General features: G+C 39.3%; 1 protein-coding gene and 1 long non-coding RNA gene across 10 annotated transcripts in view; one reads left to right on the top strand and one right to left on the bottom strand.

Annotated features, from left to right (window-relative positions):
• The window catches only part of NEK7 (NIMA related kinase 7), an 80,851-nt gene that overhangs the window by 16,061 nt on the left and 37,917 nt on the right, over positions 1-26,873 (bottom strand). For all 9 annotated transcript variants that reach the window (XM_083506861.1, XM_083506862.1, XM_083506867.1 and 6 more), the window contains 5 exons: positions 25,881-25,943; positions 22,733-22,843; positions 9,496-9,604; positions 7,559-7,666; positions 4,592-4,686 (listed from right to left, as the gene is read on the bottom strand). In XM_083506861.1, coding sequence (XP_083362987.1) covers positions 4,592-4,686; positions 7,559-7,666; positions 9,496-9,604; positions 22,733-22,843; positions 25,881-25,943 — 486 coding nt within the window. The remainder of the gene's footprint in view (positions 1-4,591; positions 4,687-7,558; positions 7,667-9,495; positions 9,605-22,732; positions 22,844-25,880; positions 25,944-26,873) is intronic.
• On the top strand, positions 2,111-9,679 carry LOC310708513. Its single transcript, XR_014527075.1, has 3 exons — positions 2,111-7,136; positions 7,196-8,037; positions 8,205-9,679. It is a non-coding gene; the product is annotated as an uncharacterized lncRNA (long non-coding RNA).

The raw sequence follows: 26,873 nt of genomic DNA on the forward strand, positions 1-26,873 counted from the left end.
AGACCCTGGACAACTCATCAATCTGGGAAGGATGCTGCCTTATACTACATCAGGCTGCTGCTCTATCTAACTGAATGTTGTCTGCACTGACAGGTAGCAGCCCTTCAGAACTTCAGACAACAGACTTTCCCATCCCTACCTGGTTATGCTAAGGGCTTAATCTGAGACCATTTGCATGCAAAGTAGATGCCTTACTACTGAACTATGGCCATTACCCAAAGGATACAGTCTCTGGCGATTGTGAGGATAATGCTAAAATCTATCCTGAGTCTAATCTTTTGGCTGGTTTCAGAAACCTTAACCCTTTTGCTTTTTATGCATATACTACTCTCTTTGTTACCATTTGGCTTTTTTGAATTTGCCATTTCACTATCTGCTTAGTTCTTTAAAATGTAATTTCTAAATTTAAGGTAAGAAAGCAATTTTTATTCAAAACTGGTTTCAGCAGAATGAAATTTGGTACAGAACTGCAGCTTCTGTCCTCTGTGCATACCAAACCCCAAACACATATGCTGGAAGCAGAAATGCAAGTTGATACATGCATCAACACTTGATTTAATATGAATACAAATCCTCACAAGCATGCTATGTTGCAGGCATAATTCTGGTTTCATGTACACTTAAGAAATTTACCATTCTCTTTTGGCAAGGAACCTTTAAAGTAAGAACTTTAAAATATCATTAGTGCACCTAATGTTTATTTGAAGATAGCCCGACTTTACAAAGGCAAACAAATACTGTGGTGGGATTGCTAACTTTACAGGGATTTTTTTTATTTAAAAAAAATGTTCGTACTGCCTTCCAAACGCTTTAAATCTCTGAACCGCAGCGGTGTGAGCACTGCTTGGAGTGCGATGCTGCCCCAAAGTCAGTCACCCTTTTCTACATGTGCTAATAAGTTTGATTTTGGAAGGACAATGTGTACATTCCCCAGACAGGCAGAGTGTGTGTGAAACACGCTAGTCCATGCTGTGCTACTCAGTGAGCTTCAGCAGGGACAGGACAAGCTGAAAATGGCTCTCATCTGTCTTGTGGTCTTCCAGATAGAACATTTAACTCCTTCGCAACCAAAAGAAAGCTGCAAAATATTAGCCGCGGCATTATTGATAAAGGAGACTTTGGGAAGGAATCTTCCAAAAAGGACATGAAGGCAAGGATTTTACAGCAAGGATCTCAAAATCCATTACAGCTGTGCGTGCACTAATTGGATACCATAAATATTGCATTCTCTTTTTAAAACCCCTAAGAGCAAAGGGATTAAGGCTCTCAAGAAAAGCGGTTTGCAAACTCTACCGGCCCCATAATATTAAATCTTGAAACAAGGTAATTCATGCAGCGTTTTTTGCCCCCTTTATGTGCAACAAAAAAACAAAGCCAGGAATTCCAGCAACAGAACCTGCACGAAATGCAGGAAATTCAAAATAAATGCAGAGATCCTGTGTGTTGGTACGCTAGGTGTTCATTAAAAAGTACTCTTGTTTGAATGCTGGAGAGTGTTAAAAAAGGGGGGGAAAGAAAGAAAGAAAAGCTGAATGTCCCCTAAGGAGTTAAAACAGGAATACTATATTTTCATGCATCTCCTGCTTTGACAGATGAAAAATGTCAACTGTCCTGTTTTTATTTTCAAGCTTTTGCACTATTCATCTGGTTCATTAGTGCATCTCGCTGCTGCCCCTGACAGCTGCTCGCCCTCTCCTCCCAGCAGCTGAATTTTTCAGGCTAATTTGATCCTCCACACTGAGACGATCGCTAGAATGATTGACTTGCTCCCTGACCTCCAGGGTCTGACTTTCCTGATTAGTATTCTGGGGGTGTCTGAGGGACGAAAGCCCACTGTCTGTCTTCAGGGCTGGTGGCAACGTGAGCTCTCTCTCTCTCTCCCACTCTTTTTTTTGGGGGGGAGCTGTAAGCCACCAACCTACGACCCTGTAAGGATGCAATTGCTGCACTGAACAATAAAGGAAATGTGTAAAACCTACTTTTCCATGTAAAGGTCCATGTAGCAAAAGCATGGCATCTTGATTTTAATTAGTAAAGTCTACTTTGTTGCATATCAATTAAAACCGCAGTGATTAGAGTGTGTTTTGGGGTGGTTATTTAATTATTATTATTTTTTATATCTCAGGCATATTTCAAAGTATAATTTTCCTGTTGTAAAATGAACCTTGGAAGAAAAAATCTTCATAATAAGGAAAGTCAGTAATTGTTATTAAACTGTAAGTGATCCGCCATACAGCGGCCGGAAACAGAAAATAAACCAAACATTAGGTTTAGCTGAAAATCCAATCAACTGCCACAAATTAACTAGTGAAACATAGTCACTTGGACCTTTATGGAGATTTCATTAACAGTTTCCCTATCTTTAATCTGAAGATAAACATGAACAAATGCACCAAACATGGAAGTAATTAAAACATTTTAAAGGGCATTTTATGTTAGACAGGTAAAAAAAAAATCAATTTCAGAGAATTGTTGAACTGAAATACTCATACTTTTCAGTCCCATTGATGGTAATAGACGTGAACTGGCTAAAATTAAACTGCTCTCGATTAACTGTTTTGTGGGTTAGCCATTCTTATTACAAATAATTATTACAAATAGGATCCTTATTACAAATAATTGGCAGCACTGGATTATTCCATTCAACGAGATCAACAGCTGAATGAATTTCAAGTGAGTAAAATCTGTTGATAGCCAAATAAAATTGGACTGTGGATTAATTTTTAAGAGAAGAAGGAACAGATCTTATAATAATGGATCTTAACATTTGCACCTGTTTGTATACCAGCACAACATTTGTATTTACTCTCCTACGTAGCAAGGATCCTCTTGCGAAATCAGTAAATCTGAGGAGTGATTTCACTAAAACCTGAAGCTTATTATCAACCTATTGCCATCCTTCATAACATGACCTCACTAATTATATCCTAACTATCTGCAGAAATACAAAACAAAACAATCAACACACTGCAATGATAAATGAAAAAAGCAATGAAAGTACTGTCAATACAAAATGCAGTTGTTAATTTCATTAAAGGTCACAATTTTATAACAGGAAGCATAAGAGAAAACAGGGGTTCACAAAATCCCTATCCTGATCCACATAAATGTCTAAAGGAATTCTTCCATGAGGCTTTTATTTGATTAGAATACATTATTTTGATAAATATTGTAAAGTCTACATTAAATTCCATTCTACACAGCCAAAAAAGGCTTTTGAATTCCAAACCAAATCATACAGCTTTCCATTTCAAAAACTGAGGCACATTCTGGATCAGAAATTAAAATAAAAAATATGTGAGTGCACAATATGTTTTCTTAACATTTTTTCTACTAAAAGAATCACACCAGAGTAAGCTGCCAGTAAGTTGCACAGAGGATGCCATTTCTTTGAGCATCCACTAGGCTATCTATGGGTGCTGCTGAATCAGTATTCAGTGGTTCCCCATGAAGAGCAGGGGCCTAATACTGTTTGTTTGTTTTGTAATGTGAAAACACCCAAGCCCAAGTATGAAAAATTCAAATCTCAAAAGGTACTTGAGGTAGCCATTGTTTATATGGTTAGAAGGGGCACTGAGCTGGTTACAAAGGAAACAATAATGTTTGCCATGGATATAAAGAGACAATTCGCAAAATCCCAATTCTGCATTAGCAGGTGTTTATCCTGATGGATAGCTTTAGTGAGATCTGCTGAATCATGGAGGCAGGTGGTTTGTTACTTCACCTGGATGCTTTTGAGCTGGGAGGGCCTCTCTGGAGAGCATTTGGGTAGAAGTTGGAAAGCACAGTGGGAGAACCTTAGGAGCAGCTGTGCATGTCCTGAAGGATTTGGTTCAACTTGGTTATCTTGTTGATTCCTGTATAATTAGTATTAAGCCACAGGACAGGTTGGCACCGTAATTATCATGTGCATGAGTGAATGACTGAATGAATACCTGCTCATAGTGCTATTTTCCTGCTTATCTTTTAGAAGGTAAGATTACCAGATATATCAATTAATCTGACAGTAATTTTGTGCCTTTAATAACTGCAAACATTTTGACAGCTCCTTATGCAACTCTTAAACAGTACAGGAACCCCTGTTCCACACTGCACCCACCAATCTTAACCAGAAATGATCAGCAACTTTTGAGAATGCAATATTTTAAAGGTTCAGTTTTTAGCAGAGTTTTTTTACACTGATTTAAAAAGGTAGGCTGGTATAAGCAGTGTTAGTTCTACTACAACCTTAGTGTGTTCACTGGATATGGTGGGCAGGTTTCTGTTCACAGCTAGCTATGCTATGGAATGTGTGCAAGTCTAAGGATGCAGTGCCAAGAATAGATCATTTCTAATTCAGGGGGTGATCCATTCTGAGCTGAAATTTATGGCAAAATTCTGCAACAGATCCATTCAGGATTGAGGAATGTATGTAAATTTTATCATGCTCAGCAGTAAAAGGTTAAGTTTCTACACTTTCGCTTAATACTACTTTATCACCAAGTGGTTAATAGATGTAAAAATGAATAACGGGGTCTTAAGACAGATACAGAAAGACTTTTGAAAACATCACTCACCAATAAGTAAGGTGTACAAGTTTTAAAAGTATTACCTCATACAAGAGACATCCTAGAGACCAAATGTCTGATTTGAAGTTGTACCCATTTTCATGGATTCTCTCTGGAGACATGTAATAAGGTGTTCCCACTGCAACCAATATGGAAATATAATTTTAAAAAATGAACACTTAAAACTTCATCACAATGCTTTCAAGCAATATACATTCCAATATTTTGGTTAAAAAATATATAATTGTACAATTATTAACAAATATACAAAGAGACAATACAGAGGTATATTGTAAATGAACTTAATCTCATTTCAGGCAACCTTAGCCCTATTTTATAGAGTCGACTTCTATGATAAGCTGTTTTAAAAAATGAAGATAAAACTTGCAGAATTATCAGTGATTTAGCAATTCAGACCTTTATATAAATCAATATTAATGTTATGAATTTCCAATCTCTTGTAATATTTTTCAGTATCCTATCCCTGCTGGAACAACAGAAGTATTTTTCAATTCATCTGCTTTCTATCATTCAAGTATGGGGCATTTCAATAATAATAATAATAATAATAGGGGCTGCAATCAAACACATTTACAAGGGAGTATGCCCCACTGAACACAGTGGATCCTACTTCTGAGTAGACACACATAGGATTGCACTATAAGAGTAACTGAAGTATTGACAGGAATGGTAAGGGAAAGGAGTGACAACTGGATTTTCCAAGGGAAAGTGGCAGGACATGTGCCTAGAAAGAACGGGACAGTCAGAAAACCACTTTCTAGGCATGGGACAAGCAGAAGTGTGGATGAGCCTTAAGACAAGAGTAGAACAGCACAGCTCAAAAGTGGATTAGAAATTCAAAGGTTTCATAGGTTATGGATAAATGTTCTAAAACGCCAAGAATAACTAACTAATGAAGTCATGGTTCTTGGCCCCTTAAAAGTTTGTTTACATACTTCCTAAAAATGTATGAACCGTACCATTCTATGCATCCCCTCTCAAAAGTAAGTCGCATTAAGTTCAATGGGGTTTACTCCCCAGTAAGCATATATAGGACTGTATCCTAAAACAATATTGGCACGTAGGGCTAGTTTACATTTCAGGGCATGGGTGTAGATCTCCTTTTAAGCCACCCTGCATTTCCACATGGCAAGCCGCTCATATGCGGACACTCCTCACTTGTGTTCCAGGGCTGCTTGTCCCAAAACGCTAAAAGAATTTAGCAGGATGATCTGGTGTGATGAAAAAAACCCCAGCTTTATCTGTTTGCTGATCCAAACACTTCACAAAGTGGCAAGAGCTGCCACGCGCAGCAGTGTAAAAAAACTGTAATGTGTAGACAGGCCCCTGGGCCATTTTATGGGCTTTCATATTCCAGGAGGTTCTGATGCTGTGTCAAAAAGAAACTGAGAAATTTAAATGACACTGCAATTTAGCATGATAAAACTGCAGCATTCTTAAAATTAACTTTCTTGATAGTGATTTGAGCTGGAAAAGACTACCCAACACTGATCTGCTGATAAAGTCACAGTTGTTGCTGTGTTTATGGTACAACCTCCAATGACACGATTTGCTTCACAATAACAATACTAATAGCAGATCTGGCTTGTAACAGGCTACATATCTGCTGCTTACAGGGTGAGGAATTGGTGGAGAAAGAATTTGCAGACTCTACAGGGGGCAGCTGCAAGCACTAAGGCTTGGAGGTTTGTAGTTTACCAAAAGCAAAAGTTCCTTTAACCAGTAGTTCTCAGAAGCCTGCTGTTACATTAGGGGGTTGAGATGAGTGTGAAAGATTGATGACAGGGGGAAAGAAGAACAAATGCTTGAATTCTGCAGAGTTTAGCCTATTCTAACACTTTAACTATAATACATACTGAAGCATTTAAATAAGAACCTTCTGACTTCACACAATAAATGGGGTGGGAGCGGGGAAGAGCTGATACGTCCTACTGAGGCAAGTTTAACAAAAAAGACAACTTAGGTTTTTTCAAATGTGCTTTCTGTCACTCTTCTTTGAATACCAGAGGGTGTGGGAAGGCCATATACCAAACCCGGGTGATGCCATGGTAAAAGTAAAAGCAAACCTTTCTCCATCCACTGCACAATTAACCATGGAGTTCATTGCCACAAGAATAGATCTTGTGAAGGCTACTAGCATAAACTCCCTTTAAAAGGGTACCCTTTAAAGGCAAGTTATGTTAGCTCTTCAAAACATCCAATGGGGAAAGGTCTATCAATAGTTGTTAACTAGAAATATTTGCATCTGGAGGAGAATATGCTTCTGATTACCAGGTATGGGCAATTAAGTAGCGGGGAGAGTTTTCATTATTTAGCTCTGCTTGTGAGCTTTTTCAAGAGCATTTGCTGTTCTAGTCGGATCTTGAACATAGCTCTGAATGCCCGTTCTTATTATCTTTTTCTGCTGGACTTTTGCAATGCGCCAATGCCAATTAGAGGTAAATTGTAAAATGTATCCGACATAAACTCTCTGCTCTATGATCAAGAGGATTCCACCGCAGGTCTGTCACCCCCAGAAGTCCACCACTCTAAAGGGAAGGAAAAGAGGGAATGCTGTACAAAATGAAAGTAGGGTAACCTGCAAGGAAGAAGCAGCCTGAGGTTCTTACTTGCATTTCCAAATTTAGATTGCTACTATGCAACCTAAAATAAAATAGGAGAGTCCCTCTTGGGGCCCACCCGAGTCCTCAATGCAAAAGTTGTGGGGTGCTGTGGCCCGGGGTTCTTATGAGCCACCTCTTCCATATGGGAACTGTTTACACAGTGGCTGCAAGAAACCTCAAAAACCACCACATCATCTTCATCTACTATAATTCCATGGGAATGCCTCACTTGACTGACAAGGTCCAGGATTTCAGTCCCTGAAATGAGTGTCATCCTCTGCAGGGCTACTTCCTCTTGCTGACTCTTTCAGTAATTAATGTGGGGCAGGGAGGGCCATTTACTGGTGTGAACATACATCATTATAGAATCAAGGAAATCTCTCTGACCTAAAGAATGAGCAGCCGTGGTTTTAGAGCTGAAAAACCTTCCCAATCCAAGATCACCAAGTTTTACTACTCCCGTAGCTGTAATGAATACATTTGCTGGCTTGATATCTGTAGAAAGAAAAATATTTCAACAGGTGACAGTAGAATATCCATGACTTGCATGTGAGTACTCATCTAATTTTGCTTAAAGTTAAACATATATGTATTGCTTTAAAATATTTAAAAATACCAATTATGCATACTCAACCCCCATAGGCTAAATTTTATTTTTTATTATTAACTATTTTTTATGTTTCATAATAATTTATTAAATTTCTATACCATCATTTATCCAAGGCTCACAGGCAGCTTACAACAGAAAAACACAAAAAATACATAATGTCGTAACATTACCCCACCTCCACAGTTTAAAAGCCATAGATGGTTTAATCATCCATTTAAAAGAGCAGCATCAACCTCAACATACTTGAGATCAAAATGTAAATGTTTTAATAATAATAATAATAATAATAATAATAATAATAATAATAATAATAATAATTAATTTATTATTTATTCCCCAGCCACTCTGGGCGGCTCCCAATCAAGTGTTAAAAACAGTACAGCGTTACATATTAAAAACTTCCCTGAACAGGGCTGCCTTAAGAAAACTTAATTAAAGGTAAGTTTTAAACAGGAGCTTTAAATTTAAGCCTCACTGATTTCAAGAGGAAGTAACATAGAAAAACCTGCTCTTAGGACTCAGGAACTGTCATGCAAAATTTGGTTACATTATCTTAAGAGGTGTCAAAATGTACAGGAAACAATTTCTCACAACTAACCATGATCCTCTGATTTCCTTGAATGCATGAGATTCCAATAAGCACTAATAATCATAGTGCTATACGTCAGTCTCTCAAATGCTCTCCCATGTCTCTGAAGGTTGATACAGACAAGGAGAAAAGTAGTTTCCCAGTTGTTTTTTGGCAGGAAAATAGTCATACCTCCCCCTTGGAGTTTTGTGGTAGGCCAGTCTCCTATACTTAAAGGGAAGTTGTGTGTGTGTTTTTAGCTCCCCCAGGTTAACAACATCTTTTAAGCACATCTTATTGAAAGTATATGGGTGCTAGGCCATGTTATTCATACTCAAGAACCACTGAAATCAACAGGAGCTGCATTTACTGATTTCACTTGTGTATATTCTGGATATAACTAGTTATGGACATCGTCCTGTGTATCTAAGAAGTTTGACAAACCTAGAGACTGTTGTCCTGGAACCGGAGAGCAGAAGGAAAGCACACTCTGTTTTTGCCACCTCCCAGGGCACTAAGTAGCCCTGACCAGTTGCACTTCCTGCCTCCCAGCCTGCGGCAGTCTGCTCCCATCCATCAGCCAGACAAGGAAGCAGCTGCAGAGAGCATACTACCCCTTCCCTGCCAGGAAAACACTCTGCTCCCTACTGCCAATTACCCTCCAACCGCAGAGCCAAAGGGAAGCGCACACTGACCCTATCCATCAGCCAGAGGGATAAGGGCTGCTAGTGCGTGTGTGTGTGTGTTTGGTTTTTATTATTATTACCTGAATTATTTTGAGAGGCGAATAATCCAAAGATGCAGAATAAGTCTTCAAAAATAAATGATTTTTAAGAATCTACAGCATATACATAGCATGCATATGAATTGTAAGTTGTTCCTTTTAACCCATAATATAGTCATCACTCCAATGTACCAGCACAAATATGTTTTAATGTGTTCTCGCTAAAGGAGGGACCCAAGATTATTACTCTCTGCACTGAGCAATATTTATCAAGTTACCTATCCCGAAGAGGAAAAGCAATTTGTAAAAAAGCCATTGCAGTAATATGCACACACACACAAAATCACATACACTGGAAATATATTTTTCTTTCAACCTCTACACTGGAATGACATTAGCTTGATTAAATGCAATTAAGTTACCTCGATGCATGACGCGCCGTGAATGCATGTGCTCCAAGGCACTGCAGAGCTGAACAAAGTACTTCCAAACTGTCCTTTCAGGAATCAGTCTCTTCTGCTTCTTGAAATGCTTTAAAAAATAAGAACAATAAAATTAACTACTGCCAAAGCGGATTTGTGAGTAGCCCAACGTCGCAAAGCAATAATTTGGTTAAAAATTATTAAAAGGATAGGATTTTGAACAAAATATTGCTACCCAGCAAAGGGTCGTGTTTAACCGATGAAACAAAAATCCCCACTGGACACACACCCCCACACACTTAATATAAGTAGATACGAATAATCCCAGCTTGCACCCTAAGGAAAGTTTGGCAGGTCAGGGTCTGATTGAGACCCCCTCGAATTTGAATTTAACCTACAGCTTCAGGGCTAGAAGGTAGAGTTTTTGATGATAATGGTTGCCCCCTATCCCTTTTAGAATATGATTTTGCATTAGGCCAGTTTTGGCAGCACAGTAAACCATGGTTTATCACGACCGGAATAAGCTGCAGAGAGCCACTGTACGCTCCACCTCCAGCATGGCATTGAAGGAGACCCTGAGGCATACTGCAGTTCATGCCTATCATGGTGCCTGAACCAGCTCATTGGAACACATTTCAGACTACAATGCTATACCACAGAAATACTGCTTCCCAATGAATTTATTGCAGTATTTTCTATTATTTGTTTAAAACTTTCTCGTACCTCCAAGGAGCATGCAGGGTTTCTAGGTCTGTCTAGAAACAGTTATTTGACCAAATAAAATGGCAGGTGTGTGTGTGTGATTTATTTCAGTAACTGTAATGCCAGGACTGCAAAACAACTGCATGTTTTTCTTTTATTGTTGGCTAAGGATACTATTACACTGCCAACTCTAAAGACCTGCAAGCGTGGCAGGTGTAAGGCGGCTGTCAGAGCTATGTTCAAGCTGAGAAGAAAACTGCCACCCATAAGTCTGCCACTGATCTATCCTATTTATATGATATCTTCCTCTTCCTTGACAGGACAAGGTTAAGTGGGATAAAGAAAATGGCTTTAAAAGAAAATTAACAGCTGTGTGCTAACTGAGTCAACCAATATTTGAAACAAATGTAATTCAAACCACAATGGCAACATATGTCCTTTAGGTAACGAAACCTTGTTGCCAAGGTATTGAAGCTGCACCCCCGACTCCGCTGCCCCCAAATCAGTTAAACATGCACTCACTGAATAGCAGAATCTGCAGTGTGTGGCACTCTGAGCCTAAACACATTTACCTGACTGTGGTATTGATTTATTTGGAACCGTGAACAAGTCGAAACATTAAAAAAAAAACAGCACAAGGTACTGATATTTTAGCATTAAGTGGGAGGTTATATTTTCAAATGTTTCCCTGTGTAAAAAAAATATATATGTTGCAAAAAACAAGAGGTGTAGTATTAGGATAGCACTGATGCTCTAGCCTTTTACCTGCAGTCTTAACATTTTATCACCACATTCATTCTGAAGCATTAAAGTTCACGGGGGGTGGGGGGAGAGAGAGAGACCATATAATTTCCCTTAATATTTTAATCAGCTCTCAATTCCAGATAAGGTTTCACGCAAAGGCGAAGAAGCCATATAGTCATCATTTATTTAAAATCCAGAAATCCAGAAATTCATTCAGAAATGTGTTGCTGTTTAGAGGCTACTAGTGCAGTTCCTTCAATTCGCTGGCCCCATTTTATTATTTATTACGTTACATACCACTTTTATGCCAAAATGGCTTCTAAGGAAGTTTAGAGCTATAAAATCAATAACATCAATCCATAATTAAAGCATATCACAGCCTTAAAACATCTGTAATTAACACATACAATTAAACAAACAATTAAAGACATGGCAATTAAAACAGTTTTTTTTTCCTTAAAGTTAAAATAATAAAATCAGAAGTTCAGTTCAGGGGAGGGCTTGCCTAAACAGGTGTGCCTTCAGGAGCTAGCAGAATGCCAACGCTGAGACAGCCTCTCATATTTCACCAGCACTGACCCTAACAGTGAGGGAAGCTGCTTCCGTGTTATCACAAGCCAATACACATCAGGCCATGCTGAAACTGATTAGCTGATCATAGTCCCCTTCCTGGACAAGTGAAGGAAGAGGTATTTCAGGTAACCTGATCCAGGGTTATTTAGGGCTTTGTATGTAAGTAACGGGACGCGGGTGGCGCTGTGGGTTAAACCACAGAGCCTAGGACTTGCCGATCAGAAGGTCAGTGGTTCGAATCCCCGCGACAGGTGAGCTCCAGTTGCTCGGTCCCAGCTCCTGCCCACCGAGCAGTTCGAAAGCATGTCAAAGTGCAAGTAGATAAATAGGTACCGCTCCGGCGGGAAGGTAAACGGCGTTTCTGTGCGCTGCTCTGGTTTGCCAGAAGCGGCTTAGTCATGCTGGCCACATGACCCGGAAGCTGTACGCCGGCTCCCTCGGCCAATAAAGCGAGATGAGCGCCGCAACCCCAGAGTCGGTCACAACTGGACCTAATGGTCAGGGTTCCCTTTACCTTTACCTTTAAACCTTGTTGGAAACAGTGGGGCTGACTTTTGAGAATTCATTGTTAGTTAAAAGCAGTGACATCCTGAACCTAAAAAGGACCCAAAACCTGGGTCACAAAGGCTGCAGCCCTAACTGCACTTACCTGAGAGTAAGTCCTGCTGAATCTAATAGGACCTTACTTCTGAGTAGACAGTAGGACTGCAGCAAGAAACACAGTTGGGAATTAGGGCTTTCTGTTTTAAGTCTCAACCAGAGAAAAATGTAATACTGGAGATTAGGGAGAAAGGAATATGAATAGATTGGGGGGAGGGGGCTGACGAGAGACCAAAAACCACAGGTAGCAAGACAAGGCACGCACATAGTTGCTTGGGGGGAGGACTGCAGAGGGACCGTGGTTGGGTTGTGTGTGTGTGTTTTTCAGAAAAAACGTAGAATTGGAAGGGTCATCTAGTGGGTCATCTAGCCCAACCCCCTGCAATGCTTTTTAGCTTGCATTGATCTCAAAAACCTTCAGTGCCTTTTGGTGGTTGTTGGATAGGCAATTAACAGGCTTGTTTCACAAATAAGGAAGGAGGTGGTTTGCTGGCGTGGTTTGGTTTGCCTTTGTTCTAGTGTTTAGCATGTGCTTAGTACTGTAGTTTCAGGCTGTGAGCCGCCCTGATATGGGTGGAGGGCAGTACTACTACTACTACTACTACTACTAATAATAATAATAATAATAATGGTGATGATATTTTTCGCAGGGCTTGAAGTGGATGACGGACAGCTGCTGGAATGAATGGGGTCGGTGCTAAATGGTCTGGCTTGCTTTACAACCCCATGGGACCTTGTTGGTGGGGGGGGGCAGAGAAGGAGCCCACCCCTGAAGAAGAGGAGGAGGAGGAGGAGTGAAGGAAGGAGGCTTTCCTTCCCCAGGATAGAGTTGCCCGTAACCTTAAACACAGGGCACGATTCCAGGGGGGGGAGAGAAACCAAGGCAACAGTTTCTGTGCATGCGCGAGCGCTGAAACCCGGAAGTAACCCATTCCGGTACTTCCAGGTTCAGCGCGGTACGCAACCTGAAGCGTCTCTAACCCGAGGTATGACTGTATGCTGAGACACACACACACTTTTAATTTCCTCAAAATATTTTCAAAAACTGAAATGATGCAATGTTTGAATGCAAGCTCTTTAAATGCTGCTTTCCTCAGACCTGGACTGAATCCAAAACAAACTCTGTATCTACTCTCCCCATAGCTGGGATTTGCATATCAGAGGACTGTTTGATGTCAACAAGATAGATAGATAGATAGATACCGGGTTTCTTTTCATTTAGAAACAAATACACAACTTCAAGTATATGCATAGAAAGCAGATTTTATTGTTTTTAAAATGAACCCTGAAAAGACTTTTAACAATGTATTTTTAGACAAACTTCTAACAAAAACTCATTGTACAACGCCAGCTGTTCCTATATATTCTACACCTTACTTGTCCCAAAACGTTCTCAAAAGTGTTATGTGCACTAATGAAATCAATTTTTTTGAGATTTGGTGTGGTATGCTAACACTGGGGTTTACCGTAATTTTTTTGCCCCAATGCAGAACCAAGTAGAGAAATGTATCTGCTCCAGAGCTTACCTGGAAGCTTGGTCCTTCCAAAGACCGGATGTCTGAAGGTACATGGTGAAGATACTTGACTGGAAGAAGGTAGGTGTCCAGAGTTTCAAGGACTTTCTCAGTCCTACCAAAGGAATGTCAGGGCCTCGATCCAGGACCTTTTGAATGCATAGCTCTAGTGCTGAGCGGCCCTTCTGCTATGGCATAGAACTATATGGTATACAGTCGTACCTCGGAATCTGTTCTGGATGTCCGTTTGACTTCTAAAACGTTCGGAAAGGCGCAGCTTCCGATTGGCTGCAGAGAGCTCCTGCAGCCAACTGGAAGCCGCAGAAGTCGCAACAGACATTCAGGTTCCAAAGAACGTTCGCAAACCAGAACAATCACTTCCAGGTTTGTGGCGTTCGGGAGCCAAAACGTTAGTCTCGCAAGGCGTTCAAGTTCCAAGGTACGAGTATATAATGAAATGTTTAGTCCTCTATTACACTACAACCTATGGTTTTCTTTGTAGCATTTCTTGGAATTCTTTATCTAAGGGTGTCTGCCTGCTTGCCTTTTTACAAAGGCACAGAAGCACAAAAACATAAGAAAAAAACAGGGTCAGATCATTGGCACATCTAACTTACAGTTCTCTACACTTACTGGAAGCATCTCTCAAGTGTGTTTTTTTCCTTTCCAAAATAGAAACACACATTATTTCATGGAGCTTAGTTAGCTAGTTGTGTAAATGGTTTTCTGTTCTTTCACTGTGTGATTTTGTAGTTTTTTGTTTATATTGGCTTAATTGGTTAATTTGTTTTGTTTTAGAGTGCAAGCCACTTTCAATATTGGGGGGTTAAAACATCAAAGCTACTCCTTTCCAGAATAAATTCAAAATAAATCTGGGGGAGCCTGCTTTAACCTTTAACAAGTTCCAAATCTGCTTGGAATAGCCCAGTTTGTCTTGAGATTTGCCAAAGCTAATGGGTCATAAAAAGTACTACACAAAACTTTGTGCAAACTGAATAACTTCTCTTGATTTGGGGGTTACTTTTCTTATGGAAGCAGGCCTTCTTTGGTAGAAGATGCTTTCTGCTAGCAGGGCATTTTTGGATCAAATTTGTAACAAGAACTTGTTTTAATTATAGTGAGATTTTTAACAACAACAACAACAATAATTTATACCCCACCCATCTGGCTGGGTTTCCCCAGCCACTCTGGGTGGCTTCCAACAAAATATTAAAAATACAATAAAACATCAGACATTAAAAACTTCCCTAAATGGGGAATTAACTAGCTAACTAGTTAGCTATCTATCTTGATATATCCCTAGCATTGCTGCAAAATACAATATACCACGAGTAGATCAACCATGTATTTGGAATTCACTTGCCTCTCATGAAACCTACATGGGCATATAAGGAAAGTTATAGGGAGGGGATTAAAGAGTCTTGAGAGTCTAATAAAGGCTAAAACAACAAGGCAAGCTTACCTTCCCCAGAAAAAAAATATTTAAGTAAGGTTATGATTATTTCCAAAACATTTAAATAAGTTTTTATTGGGGGGGACAACAAAGAGTTTTGGGGTATCCTAAAGGCAGCAGTTTAGTATGAGCCTTTGTAGGCTAGAACCTTCATCAGATTAGAAAAGAGGGGTTCAAAGGCTAGCAAACAAATGGAACAGTTACATTTAAGTCTTGTAGCAGAACTAAAAGATAAAAATGCAAGAGACTGCAGTTTGTGTCCCAACCACATTTAAGAGGGCAGAGTAATGCAGAGCATGGATGCATTCATGATCCAGATCAGATTTAGATGTGTTCCACTTTTGCCAGAGGACACAGACCGTATCCCATTTATCAAGAAACAGAGCAGTTCAGTGTAGGCATTAGCAAAGACTGAACTTTCCAAGCATCCCTAGGTGGGGACAAAGGTATTACATTATCTGGCAACCAGCAACACTGCTACAGCAAGTGAAAACAATTGAAGCAGTTTTCCAGACAGGAGTGCTTGCAGGGTTGCAGTTCCTGTCCAACTGCTGTCATGACAGCTCCAACCTGCTACTGCAGCAGTGCTGCTGGTTCTTAGAAACTGGAAAAAAATAATGAGTTACAAAAAGCACACGCTCCTAATATATATAAAAAAATGCTCATAGATATTAGTAGGGCTTGTCAGCTCTTGGTGTCAGAGAGTTTGAATCAAGAATGATAGAATATATCTATATACATATATATTCTATTTGCTTTCGTAGATTTTCACGGGTACAGGAATGCAGGTTTTGGTGTCTTCGGGTGTCTTCCCGTGTAAGAGTTGGGGTGTCTAGGCGACGTTTCGACGAGGTCTCACTCGTCATCTTCAGGCTGGTGCTTTCGGCTTCCTGCTCTGTTCCAGTAACAAGAAGCCGAAAGCACCAGCCTGAAGATGACGAGTGAGACCTCGTCGAAACGTCGCCTAGACACCCCAACTCTTACACGGGAAGACACACGAAGACACCAAAACCTGCATATATATTCTATGTATGTATATAAGAATGAAAGGGGGGAACCACCTGAAATTACAAAGAGTAAAAAAATGACACAAAATAGGTACCACAGGTAGCTTCAAAACTTTTAACAGCAAACATAGGTATAGTCAGTTCAAAGCACTGCTTTATATTTCCTTTAGGAAGATGCTTAATAAAAAATATATTAACTCGAGACTTTGTTCTATAATTAATCTAGCTAGTGTTGCCTGGTGTACTGTTGAAAAATATTGGGTTTTGTGTGTGTGTGTTTTTAAAAAAACAGCCTTTAAAAACTAATAAGAAAAGCTCAGAGGAGAAAGGTGACATAATGGCATCTGTAATGTACCATCTCAATGTTTGGATAATCAGTATATGGTACATATCAAAAGCATTTTTCAGTTCACAGTAGTAGCAAATGTCTTTACTCTAGCATATGCAGAAGTCTCAAAGAAAAATTAAATTTTTAAAGAAAGTTTTTAAAAATAAACTTCAGTGTTTAACAATAAAAAAATGTTGAAAGTGTAGATTTGGCTGGCTGCTCTCATACCGTCGTACCTTTGTTGTCGAACTTAATCCTTTCCGGGAGCCCGTTTGACTCCTGAAACGGTTCAGAAACCAAGGCGCAGCTTCCAATTGGCTGCAGGAGCTTCCTGCACTCAATTGGAAGCCGCAGAAGCCGCGTTGGAACGTTCGGCTTCTGAAAAACGTTCACAAACCAGAACACACACTTCTGGGTTTGCGCCATTTGGGAGCCAAAACGTCCAAGTACCAAAGCATTCGACAACCAAGGTACAACTGTATTTAAGAAGAGGCAAGGGAAAGAGAGCCGTTTCTTTCCTTTTGTTTCACTAATGCATTAACTAACCTTCAGGGAACCCAAGAAAAGGTATGTGAATGTGGAAACAGACTGCCCTCTATTCTAATCCAATTCTCAGTGTTCACCACACACTTCCCCAGCAAACATCTGAATGGAACCAGATTGGGAAGGCTGCCTTAAAGACCACAATTGAGGCTGTCTAGTTGTCCTGGTGTCCCCACCAGCTGAGGAAAGGTGGTTGGTGTCTAGAGAGAGTCTTCTCAGCTATGACACACTCTTATGGAATTACTTCCTCATTGAAGTTAAGCTTGTGCTAATCCTAGTACCTTTTTTGCACCAGGAATTGTTAAATTTTCCATTATTTTCTTTGTATTACTATTTAAACCATCAATTATATTTTGCTTTTGTATTTATCTTGTTTTTGCAGATCACCCTGAAAGTATTGCTGGAGGACGGTATATAAATCATTTAAATAAACAGAACAGAATAAAACGGACTCTCACCTTGACAATGTAGCCATAATACAATGTAGCAGGATTACTTTTCAAGTTATTAGTCAAGACTCTCACCCCAGTACAGTGCCATTCACACAGTACCATGAATTTATATGAACAAGTTAGGGTATAAATCACATCCCTGTTCTTCTTAGTTTTCACACCAGGCTCAAACATTATCATGCCTTCTGTAGCTTCAATCCTGCCTAGTCCTCACTCTAGAGAGAAAAGAGTTATTTTTCTTTACATGCTATAATTATGGTCTCAAAGTTTTGAAGTGGTTTGCAAATGTCCACAGTGGGCACTTGAGCATTCTCCAATATAACCTAGAGATCCATCTAAAGGACTCCTTTAGCCACTCAAAATTGCTCCTCCAGCCAGTATTGTGCAGATACGGTGATGCTAGGAAAGCATTCCTTCTTAGCTGCTGTTACCGCCACAATATAAACTATAAAGTGAGCTCTAAACTGTGTTTGGTCACACCTGATTCAGCTTTCCCTCCACATACATCTGGCGATCATCCCAGCCAATTCATAATCTCCAAGTACTTGATGTACAAAAGAGCCAAGACAGTTCTATACAGTGGTACAGAGTGCTTAAAAACCATCGTGTCTACATAACAGGTAATTTCTGAATTCTAGAATGTGATTGAACAAGAATGAGAAGCATGCTAACAGAAAGGACTCTCAGGAATTTAGTAGCAATCATCCTTTCTGGTTGAGAAATTATATAACCTGCTGCACTTGTTGAGTTAGGGGCATTTTGGAATGACTGCAGTAAAATCCTGGACCATAACAGATATGGCAGTCTAAGCATGTGTGTTGAAGTCTCCCCAAACCACTGTTCTGTGGCTCCTCAAAACCAAAAACAAGACCGATCCCAGCAAGGAGATTGTTAGGCAGCAGGATTATATATGCAATAATGGAATTTCAAACTAAGTGCCTAATATCAAGTGTAAACACTCGAAACTGAATTTGATCAGACAGGAAGCTGAAGAGGGAGATGGGATAGCACAGTGACCACCTCCTTCCTAACCATCAAGTCTGAGTCAGCATTGCAACAAGAACCCAAGCAGACAAGCTTGGAAAATCCAAGTCATTCACCCATCTCATTGATGCAGGTCAACAGCACAATTTGGGATTAAATCCTGGATGACAGCAGGAGCATCTCATCCAGTAGAATGGAGCTGCAGCCATGGCTTTCCAGCAGCAGCACCACTGCTGCTTACCAGAACAGTGAGGGGAGAAGCATGGTGTCAGCAAAGTCAGGACTGTGCAGTCTGTCAGTTGCGCTCTAGAACACTTCTTGTTTTATTTGGGGTGATGGTCATTTATACTCAGCAGACCTGGTGGATGGTCCTAGTGAACTGAATGTGCATTTTCAAACGTAGAATCTTATATCCACTGCAATGCCTAGGTAGTTCGTTCACACACAAATGTATAGGAAGATGGAATATAAAATGAGATACTAAACACATTTTAAATGATGTGGAAAGGGGTCTCTGAGAGTAGGAAGTTGGGAAATCACCAACCTGCATGAATGACCTTATTCATAGGACTGTCAATATGGTGGCACCATCATAATGAGTTACCCATTTAAACTTTTAGACATCAGATTCTTTTTTGCTCATTAGGGTAAAGCACTCAATAGCACAACACTGTGCTGAAGATTCATCTGTATTGTCTAATGAAAAGAGAGTCAGTAGCCACTATTATCCTTATTGGATTCCAAGATCTTGCGCCTGACTCCTAATTACTGTGTTTCTCACTGCTCGTATAAAAAACAGCACACACACATATACACACAGTGAGAGAAATGTTCTTATTTTTCTATTGTGTTCTCATTTAAAAAAGAGAGAGCTGGGGATGCATTCATTGTACTTCCCTCCTTCCCTCAGTCTTTATATACCTAAAATAAACTCATGCTGATCCCACTACAAGAACTATGAAAATATGAGTATAGTGTGACACCTTATACATATTTAATCATAGCCTGATAGGCTGTCATTAACTTCAAACAGCAATCCGAGTTCACTACATTAAACATGATGCCTACGTTAAGAGGACATCATAAACTACTCTCAAGAAAAAGATAGGTAAGAAATAGCCACACAGCCAAATTGCATTGCAGGCAATTTTGGACATCTCTAGGGTAAAATCAGAAGAAAATGCATAAAATGGATTCATAAGTAGATTAAATTATAACTTCAATAATCACAGATTTAAAATTGTGGTTTCTTTAATAACAAAAAACGAATTATAAACCAGAACTGGTCTCTCTGAGCAAATACTGGGTTAATGCCACTGTTGTAAGCTATGCCTGGCCTTCCATGAATCTGTGTGTGTATAAAATGGTTTTCAGTGCTAAAAAGGATATATTTGTATTTCTGTTAAAGGGAAAATGCTGCCTTGACTAAATATCCGCCAAATGTATCACCGAATTTCAAATGCTAGAATGAAAGGAGTTAAATGGACAGGTTTGACAGTCCTAGGTAAAATAAAGGCATCAATAGGCCATAATGAAGTCTGTCACAGAAAGGGAAAAGAAAGAGAGGGCTCATATTAAATGTTATGTCAAATTGGAATATACAGAAGAGAAAACAAAACCTTCATATTGTAGCAAGTGTAAACCTACAGAATTATTAATTCATAAGCAAAATATATACAATTTGGTTATAAATATTAACAGGACATTGTCAATCTTTGTAGCACCACATTTTTCACCCTCTTGGCTTAAAAATGTCATCTTGGCAAGGAATATTCTTCAAAGCACAAAGATGCAGTTTCAACTCTATGCTGTAAAGCAAAGTTAATATTCCTTCTAAGAGTCACAAAAATAGTATTTTGAAGGCAGAGGGTGAGGACTAATTAAAAAGCACACTTTTTGTATCCAATAAACCTGAGACACTTACAATGCAGTGAAAAACAACAATAATCTAGTCTGGAGAACAAAGGACTTGTATTGGGGAGGGAACTGATTATTTGACAAGAAATGAATATATAAAAATAGAATGGAATGATCTACCCAAGCTTAAGTATCTTAAATGCAGCTCTTAGAGTAATTCATTTAGCTGAGTGCAAGTTAAGAAACAAACAAAAAACCCTCAACTATGATGAAGTTGTTTTGGCTTTTTAGCTTTGTTGTTTTAAATGCTGCCTATATAAATTAATAATAAATAAAGACATAAGATTAGCTAGCTTCACACTTTCCCCATACATAATATAATACAATTAACCCAACTGTGAACTTGAATACGTTTAATCTAAGAACTAATCTCAAAATTTTGAACAGCTGGCTGTTGAAATCTTTCCAGTGTGTTACTCCAATTGGCAAACTTACTAGTTTTTAGTGTGCTAAAATTATAATTGGGATTGTTGGAAAGTCTAATAACAGTAATGGAAAATGGCAATCAGTTGGTCTTCCTAACTTCCTTCCCAGCTTAAAATGCTCATGGTCTTGTTCAAAGTTCAGTGCACAGAACAGTCACGTTCACTCCAGCACAGCCAACTAGTTCCCATTCCTTTCCCTAAACATTACAGGAAGAAGAAGGGTGGCAAAACTGGGTTGGGGTTTGTTTTGCTACAAAGCCAAATAGGTGGTAGTAAGCAGACCTCTGATACCACCTGAGACCTTTATTTCTCTTCCACTGGAATAGGTTAAGCATGATCTTGTGCCTCATTAGGATATCAGAATATGACTCAGCGTTCCAAAAATCTCTCAGAAAACCCTTGTTGCTTTATGGTGAACGAAGAAATGAATGTAGCTTGTGGAAACAGCCTGGAATTCCATAGAAATATGCCAAGAGTGTTCACTGTTTATACATTCGTAAAAAGCACTTTGACAAAGGGTCACACATGGGCCTGTGCAGGCTTTCCTTCGGAGTCCCTTCCCACTGTCTGAAAGAAGCATTCTGTTGTGGCCAATAGAATAGGTTGTAGTGCGAGCTTGGTTCTGGGTGTGTGTGTGTACATATACACAGTTTCGCTGATTTGCAAATATGTTCAACAAGTCCCAACAGGTTGACCGTTCCTGTATTTTATTAATCTGAGCAAATATACCCCAATTAGGTCAATTTAAAAAATGACTCATAACTTTTCCCCAGGGTTTTCCTAGGGTCAGGTTAGGGAACAAAGCCCCAGAAACTAACATGGGTGCAGAGTCCTCATCCCCTAAACAGGAGAAGTGGAACAAGCCGAAGCCCCCCTGGCTGTGCCACGGTTATTTATTTTAGTGTGTACAAATGGTGATTTGTAGTTTAGTTTCTATTTGGTTTATTTTCTATTCATTTAGCTTCTACAAAAACTAAGGGTTTTAGTACAGGGGCACCAATATTTTGGAACACTGCTCCCACTGAAATCACACAGGCACTCACAATTCTATCATTTCACCTCCTGTTGAAAACATTTCTGTTTAGCCAAGCATTTCAGTGTTGTTTTTTATGATTTTGTAATTTTATGGGTTTTTTTTAAAAAAAAAATTGGAGGCCATATTTTTTTAATAAGTTGGTGGTTTAGAAATACTCGAATAAATGAATGGCTGGATGAATGAATGAATGAATGGACAGAACATCTCAAATGGTGCATTGTGGAGGGACTCCTGCAAATATTCTTCACAAGCTTGTACTTCTATCATAGCACTTTCAGTTTGGTGCCAAATCACCCAGCCAGCATTGCAACTAAGAGCATAGCAGCCTACTGTCTGATTTTTGAGAGGTCACTGGTGTAAGCTCTTTCCATATTATCACTGCAATGACTTGTGGGTTCATTCCTGCTGGCAAAAATCAAGCGTTATGGAAGCAGCCTTCATAGGCACCAAGGGCTTTTGATTGTTTTGCTTTGTTTTCACAACTTCAGAAAGAAACATGTTCCTCCATGTTTGGATGGTCAGTACCAACATTTTAAACATACAATCTGGTTTTACAGCTGAATTATTATGGTAAAAATCTCAAAGGGGAGAATTTATAAACAGAAATGCCAACATTAAATATTATGGCTGGCACAATGCCAGATTTGGAGTATAATGATGATCTCCTCCTCATCTATGTTTCCTTGCAATCATGCATGGCATTTTAAGATTAGCAGCAAACTTTGATAGTGAGATATAAATATGGACACTTTGATAGCTTGGAAAGGATTTACAGAATTGAAACCTGGAGTAGGATTTGCGGCAAACACTTATAATTTAGGGTACCTGAGAATCCAGAAATAAAACCAGAGTAATTAGAATCAAAACAAAATATGAAAAATAAAATATGATTTCTATCTATTTCAAACAATGAATATATTAAAAAAGAAAGAAAACTCTCTGTTAGGAAAAACGCCTACCTTGATCATTCTAGATAGGTCTCCAGCATCTGCTAATTCCAGTACAATATTTAGTTCATTGTCTTCAATAAATGATGCATAGTATTTGATTACATTTGGATGATTCAATTGCTAGAAAAAGAAACAGATACTTCAGTCTACAGTACGTATAGCCTCAACTATTGGTTTCCGCCATTTAATCCTATATACACAGGGGCAGGGGAGAACACCCATTTCTGTACTAAAAGAAAACAACATTCATTTGTTCATTATTTGCATGCATTATTTTTAGATAACAAAAAACCGTGAACCAAGTCTAAAAATCAAACTTAACGAAGAGGATACCAGTCCCTTGAACTAAGTCAGGAAATAATACAGCAGCTACTACAGCATGTCTATTTGGGGGGGGGGGAGAAAGAGCCCCTTACTGTAATTGGTTAGGAATGGGGCACACAAAGCTATCAGATGACTTATACAAGAAAGCCAAAGAACACGCCATTTAAAAAAGAAGAAAAAACACCTCTTCAACTTTCAATTGTCCATGATAAAACAAAAAAAACTTCATTAGCTTCTCAACCAATGACCATTGTAAAACAAAACTAAAGTAGAATTTGGAACCAGAAGAGGTTTTGCATTCTACACTCCACTCACAGGATTAATGAAGGTACCACTAATTTCCAAATGCATCCATTGGATTATTCTAAAATGGATATATTTGCAATATTTTGCTCTTTCTCAGAAAATTATTGAGGTTTTTAAAGCTGAATGCCTCCAGACAGACAAGAAAAACTCAGCAAAGCAAACTTTTGGCAGGCTTATGGCCAGGTCAAGAACAGTGTTGACGAAAAGTAATAATAACAATCCACATAGAGTACACGTTGAGGAATGTAAAAAACTTATCACACTGCCTTAAATTTTGCCTCAAAAGTTTTAAAAAAATCTATTTTGTATTCAAAGCATATAGCTACATATCTCTTGATATGTACAATGATCATGAAACTGAACTGAAAAGCTATTTCAAGGCATGATTATCAATAGGTGAAGAAATGAATGCAATGCAGCTATGAGCTTTTTCTAGTCCCTACTCTCTTACAGCAAAGCTTCCTATTATGTTTTTTGTTCCTGCCGGGCAGAATCACATGGGGCTCAGTCTGCCCACACAGGTAGTCTAGGCTACTACTTCCTAGGTGCACATCTGACCAAGGGTGGTTTCTGTAATCAAATCCATCATCTGCTCAACCACAGAGCAGACATCACAGAGACCCTCTCCAATACCATATCTTCCATAGACATAGCAAGGTCCTCCACAAAGGTGTCAGTAAGGTGCATGGAATTGTCTATATGTGCAATGAGGCATCTCCTACCAAAAATACCCATGTTCTATCTAACAAGGCACTCCTAAAAATATAAAGGAACAGTTGCTAGTACAGCACAAAGAGCTACGGCTGGGGCAGAGGGGGAGCGGCAGGGTGGGAAGTTAGGTGCCGACACCTAAATAACCTTTAAAATCACAGGTAAGGTTTGTTATATTTTTAAAGCAGAGAGTAAGCACAATAATAGTCGTCAAGAAACAACATGTGTCACCTTCTGCAATCACAAAGACCAGAAACTTTCTTTTTAAAGCCCCCAAAACCTAAAACCTGGGAATTTTGTCAGAGCATCTTTCTGGCTGGCAACAACAAACAGGAAAGAAGTGCCACATTCACTCCAAAGGAAAGCCCCCTCCTGTAAACTGTAACTCACCTTATTTATATGTCTCTTTGCATCATTCATAATCAGTATTCAGTAAGGCACTTTAGAGGAACAAAAAAGTTTGTGTGTGCACAGACAAGGCTTTTGTCCTTGTTTTACAAAGTGCATCTTCTCTGGATCACACTGCAGTCTGCTTTCGAGAACTAAGGATTCCTGTATGGCAAGTCTTCACCCCCACCTACATAACAAACCTCATTCAAAAACAGCTGTTTCTGATATAACTTGGTAAGGTGGCGGAAGGTGGGGAGTGGAGGCCAGCAGTTCAAAGGGAAAATCCTACAAGGATAAGCTCTCGGTAACAACTAGGGCAGCTCTTGGTTCCCACTTTAAACTTTAAAAAGGCAGCTTACAATGCAATGCGATATGGATGGGAGACTGACATGCATAAAAGGAATACAAAAGCACTGTATCTTTGTGTGCATGTGTGTGCACATTATGTGATCTATACATATATTGCAAGGGAGGGGTAGTAGCTCAGTGGCTGAGAAAAAACTTTACATATAGCAGGTCCAACCTAAAAGGATTGCCAGGGGGCAGTCTTAGAAAAGCCCTCTTTCTGCCCAAGGCCGTGGAGTGACAGTCAGAATGAACAGTACTAAGCTAGATGGTCAAATAGTCTGGGCAGCATCCTAAATTCTTATGCAAAAGGCATAAATACAGTATATGCTGGAGAGAGCCTTTTTTCCAAGTAAACAATCGCGAAGATCAGCGGACAAATTCTGCTCCCAAGTTCCATCTTTGACTGAAGTGAGGGCAGCTGGGATGAAGTGAAGGATATCTTTTCGGTAATGGGATGCTCATTATGGAACTCCTGATAAATTCATTAGGCCAGTTCTATTTTTAAGTTGTTCCTTAGGTTCTTTTCTACTTTCAGAAGATATTTGAGATTATGGTGCAATTTACTTTTTTTAAAAAACAGCAGTTGACCTGCCACCTGTTTCATGAAACAGTAATCTTATATATTTTGTAGCAGGTTTTTTTTTTTTTTTTGAGGGGGGGCGCGAATTAATGAAGCTAAAGCTAGAATAGGTTCCTATCATTTTAGCTTTCATTTGTTATTTATTGTGAACCTTGCTGCTGTTGTTGCTGTTGTCTGTAAGCTGCCCTGAAGGGCAGTGAGATACAAATCACAATGACACACACAGAGAAGTAAATAAACATATCAAGTAAGTTCTTCTCTGGTTATTAGCTATGGAGAGTCGAAATGCCTCAAAAACCAGCTGAGGATATGCAAGTTTTGCTGCAGCTGCATTTAAAATACATGCATGCCCCTGTATCATCCTAAATCCATAGTGAGGACATTTTAGGTACGCCTTCTCCCAAATCTTTAGACTTGGGAATAATAAAAATCTGAACAAATATATGCTAAAGTTCACCTTCATTCAAGTAAAAAAAGAAAGTCATTGTACATATTTACCTTAAGAAGATCTATTTCTTTGATGCAATCAGCACGGGCTTTGGCATCCATTAAATCAAATATCTTGTTTAGAAAAAAGGAAAAAACAGGATATATATCATCAATGTTTGCTTTAATTTCGTGCCCTAAAAGTAATGTTGCATAAGTGAGAAATCCCCAAACTATGTGACATGAAATATGCATTAAATTAAATAATTAATACCTGCTGTGAGTCGTACCCATTCACAAGAGTACAGTGGTACCTCGGGTTAAGAACTTAATCCATTCTGGAGGTCCGTTCTTAACCTGAAACTGTTCTCTCTCTCTATATATATATATACATATATGTTGAAATTGTTAACAAAAAAAATTATTAAAAAAAGAGAAACTGTTCTTAACCTGAGGTACCACTTTAGCTAATGGGACCTCCCGCTGCCACCACGCCATGATTTCTGTTCTCATCCTGAAGCAAAGTTCTTAACCGAGGTACTATGTCTGGGTTAGCAGAGTCTGTAACCTGAAGCGTCTGTAACCTGAGGCACCACTGTACATAAACACGGAAGAGGCCCCCTGCTGCATCTCTGAATGCTACGCTGCTCTAGCTTTGCCTCTTCTAAGCAGCCTACACTGGGGGAGTGGGTAATTCTACAGCATCTCCATGGTGGGTGGGTGATTGCATCATTCAACCACTGTTCATGTAGAGAAGCAGCAGCAGAATGACACATTCTCAGGGGAGGCTTTCTGTTGTGCTTCTGCACAAGCCAATTGCTCTAAACTCATCTCCTTCCAATCACATGGCACGCCCAGATCAGCGACTCATACAGAAACTAGGCTGCACCATGGGTGGATACTTTTTAAATATAATTTACACACGCTAAATGTAAACCTTGGGGAATACAAGAAGTGTGCCTTGAATTTTAATTCAGAGAAAAAGCGTGTTTCAGCTATCTGACATTTCAGAAACATTGGCATAAAATGAACTGTGACATTCATTTTTTAAGCGCATCTGGCGTG

Source organism: Podarcis liolepis (assembly GCF_965112155.1).
Source record: "Podarcis liolepis genome assembly, chromosome: 6".
NCBI classification, from domain to species: Eukaryota; Metazoa; Chordata; class Lepidosauria; order Squamata; family Lacertidae; genus Podarcis; species Podarcis liolepis.